This window comes from Crotalus tigris, unplaced genomic scaffold, assembly GCF_016545835.1.
Source record: "Crotalus tigris isolate CLP2741 ecotype Arizona unplaced genomic scaffold, ASM1654583v1 scf7180000020347.5012614909:4044961, whole genome shotgun sequence".
NCBI classification, from domain to species: Eukaryota; Metazoa; Chordata; class Lepidosauria; order Squamata; family Viperidae; genus Crotalus; species Crotalus tigris.
In genome coordinates, this window is record NW_024097978.1 from 2,821,913 (window position 1) to 2,835,156 (window position 13,244).

The 13,244-nt window shown below is 45.8% G+C and overlaps 1 protein-coding gene across 2 annotated transcripts in view; it reads left to right on the forward strand.

Moving 5' to 3' along the window:
- The window catches only part of PLA1A (phospholipase A1 member A), a 51,889-nt gene that overhangs the window by 36,741 nt on the left and 1,904 nt on the right, over positions 1 to 13,244 (forward strand). For both annotated transcript variants that reach the window (XM_039366632.1, XM_039366633.1), the window contains exons 9-10: positions 4,318 to 4,426; positions 5,699 to 5,863. In XM_039366632.1, coding sequence (XP_039222566.1) covers positions 4,318 to 4,426; positions 5,699 to 5,863 — 274 coding nt within the window. The remainder of the gene's footprint in view (positions 1 to 4,317; positions 4,427 to 5,698; positions 5,864 to 13,244) is intronic.

Sequence of the window (13,244 nt, forward strand, 5' to 3'; positions counted from 1 at the left end):
GCTTGCTTGGGGTTGAGCTTCCTGGGTGTTTTCAAGGCTTCCAAATTTTTGTGGTCTGTCCACACCTGGAAAGGGATTTTGTTGCCTTCAAGGAACTGGTGCCATGTGAGTAATGACCAAAGTATCCCATGTGCCTCTTTCTCCCACATGGGCCAGCGCTGTTCTGTTTCCATGAATTTCTTGGATGTATACGCACAGAATTGCAATACCCCTTCATCATTTTCTTGTAATAGTACAGCCCTCACTGCCACATCACTTGCATCCGCCTGTATTACGAAGGGCTTATCCATGTCTGGGTGCCTCAGTACTGGTTTGGCAGATAAAAGTCTCTTTAATCTCTCAAACGCTGCTTGGCACTCCATTGTTCATGTTAATGGCTGGCTAGGTTTTACTGAGGATGCTCCCTTCATTTTTAGTAAGTTTGTGAGGGGCAGGGTTATGTGGGCAAATGAGGGGATGAATTGGCGGTAAAAGTTTGCAAAGCCCAGGAAACTTTGCAGTTGCGTTCTTGTGTGGGGTGGTGCCCATTCTAATACTGCTCTGACCTTCTCTGGGTCCATTTCAATGCCCTGTGGGGATATGCAATAACCTAGGTAGTCTATCCTTTCCTGGTGGAATTCGCATTTCGAGAGTTTGGCATATAGGTGGGTGGCTCGCAGTTTCTTTAAAACTGCTCTGTCTAGGTTGACATGTTTCTCTTTTGATTCGGTGAAGATAAGAATGTCATCTAAGTAAACCAGGACCCCCTTAAATAGGTGCTCCCGTAAACGTCATTGATTAATTGCATACATACTGCTGGGGCCCTTGTAATCCAGATGGCAAGACTTCGAATTGGTAGCACCCCATTGGGCAGTTAAATGTGATCTTCCATTCATCCCCTTCCTTAATTCTCACATGATAGTAAACTTCCCTTAGGTCTAGTTTAGTAAAAAAAAATTCCCTTTCAAGAGGTGTGGCAACATGTCCTTCATGAGGGGCAGGGGGTATAGGTTGCTTTCACTGATTGTATTCAGGGCCCCATAATCCACGCATAAGCATAAAGAGCTGTCCTTCTTCTCTCTAAAAAGGACCGGGGCGGCCACTTTAGGCTTGGCTGGTTCAATGAACCCTCTTTCTAGGTTTTTCTTTATGAATCTTTCCATTTCCTCCTTCTCCTTTGGGCTCATGGAGTATAATCTGGGCTTCGGGAGTTTTGCCCCAGGCTTGAATTCAATGGCACAATCCGTGAATCGGGGGGGGGAGCTCATCTGCCCTCTCCTCACTGAAAACTTCAGCAAGATCTCTGTATTCCTCTGGTATTTCTGGTAGTCTCCCATGGATGCTTTTTCCATTCTTAATTTTGGTATCTCCCCTTGGGATTTTAAGTCCATAGGGTACCCTTTCGGGAATTTGATTTCTGCCGTCCTCCAATTCACCCAGGGGTTCCATTTCTTTAACCATTCCATCCCTAGGATCATCGGGCATTCCATTCCTGGGGTCACTACAAATGTTACGTCTTCCTCATGTTTGCCCAGGGAGAGGTGTATTGTTAAAGTGGCTAGGGTAGCTGGCACTCCCCCTGCTATGGACCCATCTAACTGGCCAAATGAGATTGATTGTTCCAGTCTCCTGGATGGAATGCCAGATTCCCCACTAGCGTTGGGCTAATGAGGCAGTGGGTGCAGCCAGAGTCTATTAAGGCATTCACCCTCACAGCTTCAGGCATGGGGGGAATTAATATAGTCACTGTCTTGAGGATGGGTGCAATGGGTCCACTTACCAGGGGTTCGCCCTCTGAGCTGTCGTCTGAGGTGTAGGCTGGAGTTCTTTCCCCCTGATGAGCAGAGGTGGGGGATTCCACAGCCTCCATCATTCTCATGGCAGGTTCTTTTGGCTTAGCTGGATACTTCCCGGATTTGCTGGCCAGTGATCTGTCTGGATTGTGCTGGGGGGCTTTTGAGTGGCATTCTACAGCCCAATGCCCCTCTCTCCTGCACTTGAAACACCCCATTTGCTTCTTGACCGTAGTTGATGGTTTCACTGGTTCATGTGTCAGGCGGTGAGCGGCTCCATTGTTTTCCTCGGCAGTGCCTCTTCGGTATGTCAATCTCTGCTTCCTCTGCCAGGACGTACCATTCATCAAGTTGGTGTGTGTCCCCTTGGGGCAGGCAAGCATCATATAGGTCATAGTTTAGCCCATCTTTGAAATGGCTAAGGAGGATGTCTTCCAGCCAGTTCAGTTTGCTGGTAATGGCCCGGAATTCCTGCATATATTTGGCAACCGGGCATTTGCCTTGCCTCATCATTTTTATCCTTTCACGGGCTTTGCTATCAGCCAGGGGGTCCTCAAATCACCTTCTCAGAGAGGACATGAAACAGTTGAAATCATTGAGCTCTGAGGCATTGGAGTCATGCAAGTTCACCACCCAATCTGCGGCCGTCCCATCCAGAGCAGATTGCACGATCCAGATATAGGCTTTGTCACTGGGGATGTGCCGCCCGTATTTCTCCATGTAGCTGAGGACTTGGGTTAGGAAAAACCCAAGCGTGTCGGCTCCCCCTTGAATCTCATGTCCAGCAGCGGGAGTCTTTGAATGGATCAGTGCCTTTGTTGTTGGTGGTAGTGTCTTCCATCCAGATCGCCATCTGCGGGTCGGCGGGGAGTGGGGACTACTGGATCAGCAGACGTCCCCGGGGCTGCAGATTCCATTTCCCCCTCGGTGTCTCTCCCTTTGCAGCTCCAGGAGCTGGTGCGGCCATAGGGCTCAGAATTCTCCTCTCCTAGGGAGCTGAGGGTTCTCTTCATCAGGTCGATAGCTTTCTCTAGGATCCAGCCTGAGTATGTTGCCCAGCTCCCTTCCTCTTCACTTGCGTGCAGGGATTTCTCATCTCCTGCTTCCATTCTGGTTGGTTGGCCCCCTGTCTCAGGGTCACCTTTCTTGATTTCTTTTCCCACTCGCCTTTCTTTCCAACGCCCATTGATCACCAAGGTTTGGGGTCTCGTGTCTCCACCACCTCTTCTCCTGAGAAATCTGACCTTTCAGATCCTGACATCTGGCAGGCTTTCAGTCGGGGCAGCAGCTCCCTTTCCAGGGAGTTTTCTCCCTTCCCTGCTCCATCGTCTGACATGGTAATTTTTGCAAAGTCCCCCAGCAAAGTTCTCCCTTCCAGGTGGACTAATTCTGCAGATCCTGTCTAATGTAAGGACCCACCCCACTTTACATCTTAAGAAGACAGAACTCTTGGAATATTTCTTCCAACAGGCATCTTTATTAAGAGAAGATGGTTGCAGGCATTCTAGACAGGATCTGAGGGACCAACCCCTACCATTCAAGGTTTTAAGTGTTCCCAAGCAGCCCCCACCCCACCGTCCTTCCAGCGACAATCCCAGGCATTACATTTCCACCCCCTTTTCCTCACGGCCAGCAGAAGGGAGACTTCAGAGAGTAGTAGATGAAAGTTGATGGCCATATTGTTATGGTCAGTCCTCTTGGTGAGATCCACATTCAGTCCCTTTGAAGTTTTAATAAAGGAAGTGAGAGCCATAAAACCCCTTTGCTCATCCCCCTTCCCCTTCATAGTACGACAGAATCCAGAAAGGGCAGAAATGGGGTTTTCCATAGTCGATAACTAGAAATGAAATATAATTGGATTCTGACAAGATGCTTTACTTTTTCTTCTAGTAGTTCGTATAGTTTACATTTAATATATGTATAATTTGGGCGTTCTTTGGGGATAAGCACATACATGGAACATAGACTGCATACCACAATAGTATCAGTCACCTGTTCCATGAGTTTGTTTCTTTTTGCTGGGTCTTTTAAGGATTAAAAAAAATGTAAAAGTGGGAGATTTTATCTCAGTATATATTAAGATAAAACTAACTAACCTAATATGTTCAAATGAGGAACAGATGCAAGACTAGATCTGGGAGAAAAACTAGTATTTCATTTAGGATGGTAAAAATTGTTAATGGTCTGGCTGGATTCATTGTCTTTTAGATATAAGGAGAACAAGAGAAGTCAAATCTTATTCCTATCTTCAAAAAAAAAAAAACAGGATCTGGATGACCAGAAACCAGTAACTCTGCCATTGATAACTGAGAAGCTTATAACATTTTAATTGACTATTTGTGGTGTATTACTCAACAGCTCACATATGTTCTCCTACAATAAAAAGTACTACAGACCAATTATTGATTTTAAAGGATATGACTGATGGGGGAGAGGATATTCTTGGATGAGTTTACAAAGAACCTAGCAACAATTTTCTTTTTAATAATGGAGGCTAATTATGTTTAGTGCTTCCTGCCAAGAATGTGTTTTCTCTGTTGCTTAGTACACCATACACTTGTGGAATTCCACTTGCAGCAGAGGAGAGCTTCAGATACCAATATTGAGATAACCTTTCTCACGAGCAACTCCTCAGCTAGCACCAGCTTCATCATGTGAGTAATAATGGACAGTTCCAATGTCCTTTTTTGTTCCTTTCAATTTGCACAATTTTCCTAATCCTAACTAGCCAAAATGAGCTGTCAGACTTGCTGAATCTGTTCTGTGTCAAATCTAACTACCTCTTGACTCCAAATATGTGGTGCATGTTTGCTTGCTTTATGCTACTCTTGGATTCAGTGTGCTGCAAGATAATAGAAAACTACCCCAGCCTGGCTTCACTTTGCACTAGCATTGTGAATATCTACCCAGACTGACTAAAATTGGGACGTGGTATAACATGTTTTTTCTCTTAGTCCACTCTCATCGCATATTTTATTTTTCACAGCATATATTGGCAGATCTTTTTTTCAGAAAAAAATAATCTTAGTTGATAGAAATGATTTCTGGAACACACCCTAACAAACAGATCCCCAACCTTTTGGGCGCCAGGGACCGGTTCAGTGGAGACAGTTTTTCCACTGAATGGAGGGTGTGTGGTTTTGTGTGCTGCCTGCATCTCGCAGATGGGGCTTTGCTTGTTTGGGCAGCCTGGTTGCTGAAATGCTGCGGCCTGGTACTGGTCCATGGACTGGGGGTTGAGGACCCCTGCCCTAACACCACCCACTAACACTTATTTAATTAGGATTGTGCCTTGGATGTTTCCACATGTTATAATAACAATAAAACCAGATACATTTGTATTTGAAGCATATAGATTTGCGATGCTAGTCTATGAAAACTTGAGCAATTGTTCAATTGCAGAATTTTCTGTAGAGTTTAACTAAGTGTTCAAAATCAGGGTTTACTGAAATCTCAGAAAATCATGACTTTGATTGTTTGTGTAAGTATTGGAGCCACATCAATTTTCTTTACTATCAGCTTCTTAATTGTGCAGCTAAATGAATAACCAAGAAAATGCTAAGTGCAATCTTATATATGCATTATGTGTGCACAGCAATGTTGAATGTACAGCCCAGAGAGAGTTGAAGCAAAGCTGAGCAAACAATTGCAGTTATTTGGGAATGCTGATTTTGCTTTTCCTTCAGTGCTTGATTCTTCCCAATGTGATTTTCTCTCCTCTTGCACTTCAGCTAATATGTACAAAATAAAGGTGTTGCAGAGAGCATAGAATTTCCTTTGGATCTTCATGGAAAATGGCCTGGCTTGCATTAAGAGTGATTTGGAGCTCATTCTGCAGCTTAACTACAATCCATTTATGTTCCTACAAAAAGTCAATAAAATTTTGATTCCTCTTCTCACACTTTATATTCTGTTGGGCTTCACAGACCCAAGCAGCAAATGCTGGGCAAAGGCTTGCTGATCCATTCTGCTCCACTATGCCAGATAGAAAGTGTGATGTTGCAGCACCATCACAAGTTCTGGAAAAGGAAGAAAGATGAGCCACCTATTATTGGGCACTTTTGTACTGCACCTCTACCTGTGGATAAAAAGTAAGCAAGAAATACTGTTTTTTACTTAGCAAAAAAAGTATTGAAAGATTCTTTGTCTGAATTTTAATTTATTTGGGGATACTGCATAGAGTTAATTAAGATGCATTTGAGGCGCTTAGTCTATATCAGGGCTTTTCAACTTTTTCACCCATTGTACCACTTTTAGGATATGGCAATATCCGAGTGCCACCAGTCACCTAGCAAGGTATCAAAAACTTGATGACCCCCCACAAAAAAAGGAAAAAAGTGATAAAATACAGGTAGTCCTTGACTTACAACAGTTTGTTTAGTGACTGTTTGAAGTTACAATGGCACCGAAAGAGTGCCCCAAGCCACAGCTGAGCAAGACACCTGCCTGCCCACCCGGTGGCGTTCTTCCTTCTGTCCGAGGTTTTCATTGTTGTGAGCATTTCTGTTGAGGATTGGCAGTGGGGGTGGGGTGGGGGGTGTTTGGTTTTTATTCCCCCCATCTGCTGGGTGGTTGCAGCAGATTTTGGTCACTTCACATGACCCTGGGACACTGTGACCGTTATAAATATGAATCAGTTGCCAAGCATCTGAATGTAAATCACAAGACCTGGAGATGCTGCAACATTCCAGCTGATTGGTGCTTCTTCTGGGCTCAGCGGAAGCAACAGGATCAGCGCCGAGCTCCAGCTGGAGCCTGGTGCTGATCCTGGCACTTCCACTGAGCCCTGACAGCCGTGAAGAAGCACCAATCAGCTGGAAAGAAGCACTGATCCTGGCACTTCCGCTGAGCCCTGACAGCCCTGCAGCTGCAGCCATCTCTCGCTCAGGCTTGTGCGGTGCTGCCACCGGTTCAGCTCATTCCCCTCCCCTGCTACCACTATTTTAGGATGGTCATGATGCCAGATGCCAATGTACCATAGCTGGTGTTGTGTCCTGAGCCTGCAAGAGCTGAAAGCAGGCTCAGAATTGTTGCAATTGGTCCCGGGCAATCCAAAAGCTGCCTGGGACCAGACAGAGTGGCGCCAGCCTTGCGCGCATGCGCAAGGCACGAAAATGGTCAATTCCTATTGGTTCACACTGTCAGGGTTTCAGGCACTATAAAAGGCCTGCGTGCCTTTTGCTGTTTGCTTGGTTGTAGGAGAAGAGTAATAAAGAGCTTGTTGTTTTCACCATGTGTCTTCGTCAATTGCCAATGAATGGAAAACATAACACTGACGATGAAGGTGGGATCCCTGCAAGCAAGGAAAAGGATTAGGACTCACCAAGGAAGTCCTGATAATCAGGAAGACGGCGTCCTGCATTCGCGACTCAGCCTACCAATACAGCGTTGCTGGAGGTGAGCTCGGCAAAAGGACCCTTTCCCAAATCTTAGCTTGCAGAGGAGGCAATTAGCGAAGACCGTCAAGCTTACGATGTCGAAGATTGGCTGTTTGACTGATTTTGATGTCTCCCACCCAGAGAGATGGAATTCATACGTAGCATGGGTGGAGAACTACTTTAGAGTAAATCAAATAAGAGAAGACGGCCTGAAGGCAGCAACTCTTTTGTGTGCCTGTGGACAGGAAGCTTTTGACATCGCAGAAAATCTGGTGGCCCCTGCACTTCTGGAGTCAGTATCGTATGCTAACTTGAAGAAAATATTGAAGGAACATTTCCATCTGAAATTATCTGTGATCGCTTGGAGGCACGCGTTCAAGCAGATAGACCAGAGGCCAGGTGAATCTGCTGCGGACTTTATTGCTACCTTAAGACAAGCGGCCAGGTATCTTCTACCAGCAAAGCTTGCCAAGATGTTCCAGAACAATTTGCCAACATGCTGGAAATGTAAAAAAGTACACGGAACATATTATCATCTATGGTGGACATGCCCAGTTGCGAAAAAATATTGGACTACAATAAGAAGATGGATCGAAGAAATAATAGACCAACCCATAGACTGGAAACCAGAGATCTTTTTGCTGGGTATTTTAAACAGAAAATATAATAAAGAAATATGGTACTTAATTTTACATATAATAACAGCGGCAAGAATAGCATATGCACAGTGCTGGAAAAATGAGAATATACCATCAGAGGAAGAAGTGATAAGAAAAATCCTGGACTGTGCTGAGATGGACAAATTAACAAAAGAGATAAAAGAAAAGGAAGAGTACTATCTAACATGGAACAAGTGGTATGACTGGTGGGAGACTAGAAATAATAGAGGAGAATAAATATGGAAAGGTCAAAAGTGAAAATATGTGTATAATAATGTATAATAATAATATGAATTATTCTTAGTAAGAAGTAGAGTATGAAGGAAGAAAAATGTAAATAAGAAACAATGGGGCAATAAGGATAAATATTCTAAAGAAGAAGGGGGAGAAATGTAAATAATAGAAGATTACCATTACATAATTGCTGTTAAAAAAAGGGGGAGGAGTATATATTGTGTATGTATGTATGTTGTGTTTTGTTTTGTTTTGTTGGTTTAAAAATAAAAAATATTTTTTAAAAAAGGCCTTGTGAGTTCAAGGATCTGGAAGAGAGGCTGTGTGATCGCTTCATGTGTGGCTTAAGAAGCAGAGACCTACAACAAAAGATCTTGCAAAAGAAGATGTCTCCTTCCAAGACGCGTTAAGAGAGGTGGCAGCTGAAGAAGCAGCAGGCGGTGCTGTGAAGGCTTTGCGGCTCGCCAGGAACCCTCCAGCTACCACTACCATCCATCAAGAGGACGCTCGAGAAGAATCCGAAGCAGATTCTGAAGAGGAGGTGGACAGACTGCACCAGCCAGCAGAAAGAAGGCTGAAGGGGCGCCCAAACATCTCTTCAGTGCTTCGGGTGCAGAGGACACCACAAGCGAGATGACTGCAGGTTTCGCTCCGCCATTTGCCGGGCGTGTGGCAGGCAAGGCCACATAGCCTCTGTCTGTTTGGGTTGCCAGAAGGTCCAACCTCGGGAAGAATTGCTTCAGAAAGGTACCAGGGTCCCCAGCCAAAACACGTTGGGTTTCTGCGCATCGCGCAGGAGCATTCTAACAACAGGAACACACAAGCCCCTTAAGAAAAAACTTCGCATTAACATGAAGTTGCAAGGGGTTCCCTTATTGATGGAGCTGGACACAGGGTCCGCTCTATCGATCATTTCACTGGACACCTTTAAAAGGATTTGCAATAGTAGTGGGCTTCGAGTTAAATTCAGGCCATCGAATCTAATACTCATTGATTTTCAAAATTCTAAGGTCTGTGTAAAAGGGGAGGCCCATGCTCAAGGTACAGCATAAGGATTTTGAAGGTTTCCTGGATGTGGTGGTAGTTGGGGGTGAACCTATGAGTCTTATTGGACTCGGTTGGTTCGAGGCTCTGGGAATCCAAATAACTGGGCTGCACAATTTGCAAATGTTGGGCCTTGCAGAGTTTTGCAAGGAGTTTGAGGATGTGTTTAGTTCAGAGCTAGGATCCTACAAGGGGCCTCCCATTGCACTATGGTTAGATCCAACTATCACGCCCATTAGGGTCAAGCCCAAAGGGTGCCTTTTGCCCTCAAAAGTAAGATAGATTCTGAGCTGGACAAATTGCTCCAGCACGGCATTTTAGAACCTGTAGATTCTAGTCCATGGGAAACCCCCATAGTAACGCCTCTAAAGGCTAATGGGGAAGTCCGTATATGTGCAGACTATAAGTGCACACTGAATAAAGCGTTGCAACAGCACCCATATCCAGTGCCAGTTGTAAGCCACATTCTGGCCTCCTTCAAGGGGGTGTACATTTTTGCGAAACTTGACCTGGCACAGGCCTATCAACAGCTACCTGTTGATGAGGCATCTGCAGAGGCCCAGACGATTGTAACTCACAGGGGGGCCTTCAAAGTCAAATGACTGCAATTTGGGGTAAATGTAGCCCCTGGCATATTCCAAAGTGTCATGGAGAGCACACTTTGTGGTATTCCTGGGGTCTGTCCCTACTTCAATGACGTCCTCATTGCTGGGGATGAGCAATGACTCATCTCAAAATTTAGCAGAAAGGTTAAGGGCTGTCTTGCTTCATTTTCGCAAAGCAGGCCTTAAATTGAAGCAGGATAAATGCAAGGTAGGAGTCACTTCCACTGACTTCTTAGGGTTCAGGATTGATGCCCAAGGCATTTATCCTGCTGAATCCAAGCTTCAAGCAATTCAGCAGGCCCCAAGCCCAAGTCCAAAAGTGAGCTGCAAGCTTTCTTGGGGCTTTTAAATTTCTATCACGCATTCCTTCCACATAAGGCTGCAGTGGCTGAGCCGTTACACCGGCTCTTAGACAAGCAAGCTCCATGGCAGTGGACTAAAGTCCATGACAGGAGTTTCAATGAAGTTAAGGCCATGCTCGCTTCAAATGCTGTTTTAGCGCATTTCAATGAGCAACTGCCTGTTTGCATCACATGCGATGCATCTCTTTATGGGGTGGGAGCAGTACTTAGCCATCTGAAGGCTGATGGGACACAAGTCCCTGTGGCCTACTACTCAAGGACTCTGTCATCTGCAGAGCAGAATTACGCTCAGATTGACAGAGAAGCCTTGGCCATAGTGGCTGACATAAAGAAATTCCATGATTTCTTATATGGTCGCCATTTCACAGTCTACACAGACCATAAGCCTCTCTGGGTTTGTTTACCACTAACAAACAGACACCACATATTACTTCCCCACGTATGCTGAGATGGTCCATTTTCCTGTCAGCATATGACTACACTCTAATTCACAAACCTGGAAAAAAGATGGGTCATGCAGATGGCCTAAGCAGACTACCTCTTAAACAGATAGAGGCAGATCCTGCCCCTGCTATTAATATTCTTTCCATTCAGGAGTTCCCTGAATCTCCCCTAAATACTAGGGACGTGGCTGCAGAAACTGCCACTGATCAACGCTCACACGCATGCTGACCTGGGTGTTGTCAGGATGGCCTGACATGTGTCCACTGAGTTCCAAAGCTTCTGGCACAAGAAGCATGAACTTTCCACTTTCAAGGGGTGCCTGTTATGGAGTAGTAGGGTAATAATCCCAGCCTCATTGAGGTCTAGAATCTTGCTCTCTCTGCATGAGGGACATCCTGGTTTAGTAAGGATGAAAGCACTTGTGCACAGCCATCTTTGGTGGCCTGGACTCGATAAAGCCATCGAGGCTCAGATGCACGGGTGCCAAGTGTGCCAACAGTCATGGCCTGAAATGCCTCAGGCCCCAGTACATAGGTGGGAGGAAACTCAAACCCCATGGTCACGGGTGCATATAGATTATGCTGGGCCTTTTCAGGGGCAATTCTTCCTTATCATCGTTGACAACCATTCCAAGTGGCTACAGGTTGTTCCTGTTTCCTCCACTACTATTGCCAGGAACATCCAGGTGTTGAGAGGAATTTTTGCATCACACGGGCTTCCAGATGTCCTGGTTTCAGATAATGGCCCTCAATCTACCTCTTTTGAGTTCCAGGCTTTTCTTCAAGCCAACTTGATCCGGCATGTGACTTCTGCTCCCTTCCACCCATTTTCCAACGGACAGGCAGAGAGAATGGTGCGCACTACCAAGGATGCTGTCAAGAAACTGACTTATGGTAACTGGCATCACAGGTTAGCAGATTTCCTTCTTGCACACCACACCACACCTTGCATGGCCACAGGGAAGAGCCCTGCAGAATTCCGCTGGGGTCGCCACCTCATCACCAAACTGGACAGGTTGCACTCAGACCGAGTGGCTTCACATGTGTCACAACTGTGGGCACCTAGGAGACTTCTGGTGGATGAACCAGTTTGGGCACGGAACTATGAGCCTGGACATCTCTGGGACACAGCTGTGGTCTGCAAGGTCTCTGGGCCGTTGTCATACAAAGTTGCCTTGGAGGATGGCCGCGTTCTTTGCAGGCACATAGACCAACTGCGTTGGAGACTGGACAGCAACGTTCCCGTTCCTGGCTCTGCTCTGGGGGGGGGGAGGACCATAATATGCATTCTGGGTCACAGGTTCCCAGGCCTAACAGGGCCTCATAAGCTGCGGAGGCTGTTTGGGTTCGAAGGACAGTGTTCCCAAGAGAAGTCCATTGTGGACTCGGGGACTTCCACCCCCCCCCAAGGTATACTGGCTTGGATTCAGAGGGTCCAGCCAGCCAGTCAGCAGTCAGCAGACTCAGAGGGTCATCTGGGTATTTGGGGCATCAAAGTCCTGGCCTGCCTAGCCTGGTAGGCGAGCAGGTAGGCCAGGCACCTTCACCGGGGCCACCTGGGTATTCAGGGCATCAAAGTCCTGGCCTGCCTAGCCTGGTAGGTGAGCAGGTAGGCCAGGCACCCTCACCAGCCCCTAGAAGGTAGCAGCGGGCAAAGTGCCCGCATAAACATCTAGGAGATTATGTGAGGTTCCTGTCAACATATAAGGAACTTTGCTATGAGGTCGCTGAATGAGGGGGTAACACTCAGAGAGTCTCATATACTATTTTGATTTTGGATATATTTAACTGAGTTAAATAATTATTTTGAAAGGTGTCTGCCTGCATGCAGATCCGAGCATTTCCACCCTCTGTGCATTTGAATAATGCATCTGTGTTCCACTCTCCCTGCATTGCATGATGCACCTGTGCGTAAGCTAGGTGTGTTTCATCTAGGGGGGAGGGGTGTTGTGTCCTGAGCCTGCAAGAGCTGAAAGCAGGCTCAGAATTGTTGCAATTGGTCACCGGCAATCCAAAAGCTGCCCAGGACCAGACAGAATGGCGCCAGCCTTGTGCGCATGCGCAAGGCGCGAAAATGGTCAATTCCTATTGGTTCACACTGTCAGGGTTTCAGGCACTATAAAAGGCCTACGTGCCTTTTGCTGTTTGTTTGGTTGTAGGAGAAGAGTAATAAAGAGCTTGTTGTTTTCACCATGTGTCTTCGTCAATTGCCAATAAACGGAAAACATAACAGGTGGTACCTGTACCACTGGTTGAAAAGCCCTTGTCTATATGGTATATTTATTTTAAAATATATGAGTTTGGAACCCTTTGTTTGCTTTTAGCTTAAACAGACTCAGAGGCAGCCTCAAGAAGCACCATTTCCATTCCTTAATCCCTCTTTTTTGAAAGCAATGGTAAAATTATTTTGCTTGTAAACTGGCATATTTGCTTGATATGACCTCAATCTTGTCCCATCACCATAACTATTGCCAAGTGGTAGCTTTCATATTTGTGACATGCAGAGGAAGTTAAGAAAAGGGATTAGGGATTTCCTTGGTTTCCTTTCCACCCATGAAGCGTCACCAGCCAGCATTACAATATCTACCACTTGCTCTCCTTAACGTGAGTTGATGGTGGGGCTGGAGGAAAAGGCAAGTTTTGACAGCTGACAAAGGTTGCTAAAACAAACTAGAACAGGCAAAACTGCCATAATTTAAGGTTTTTCAAGTATGAATAGTGAATGAGATGAAATCAGTTTCAATACA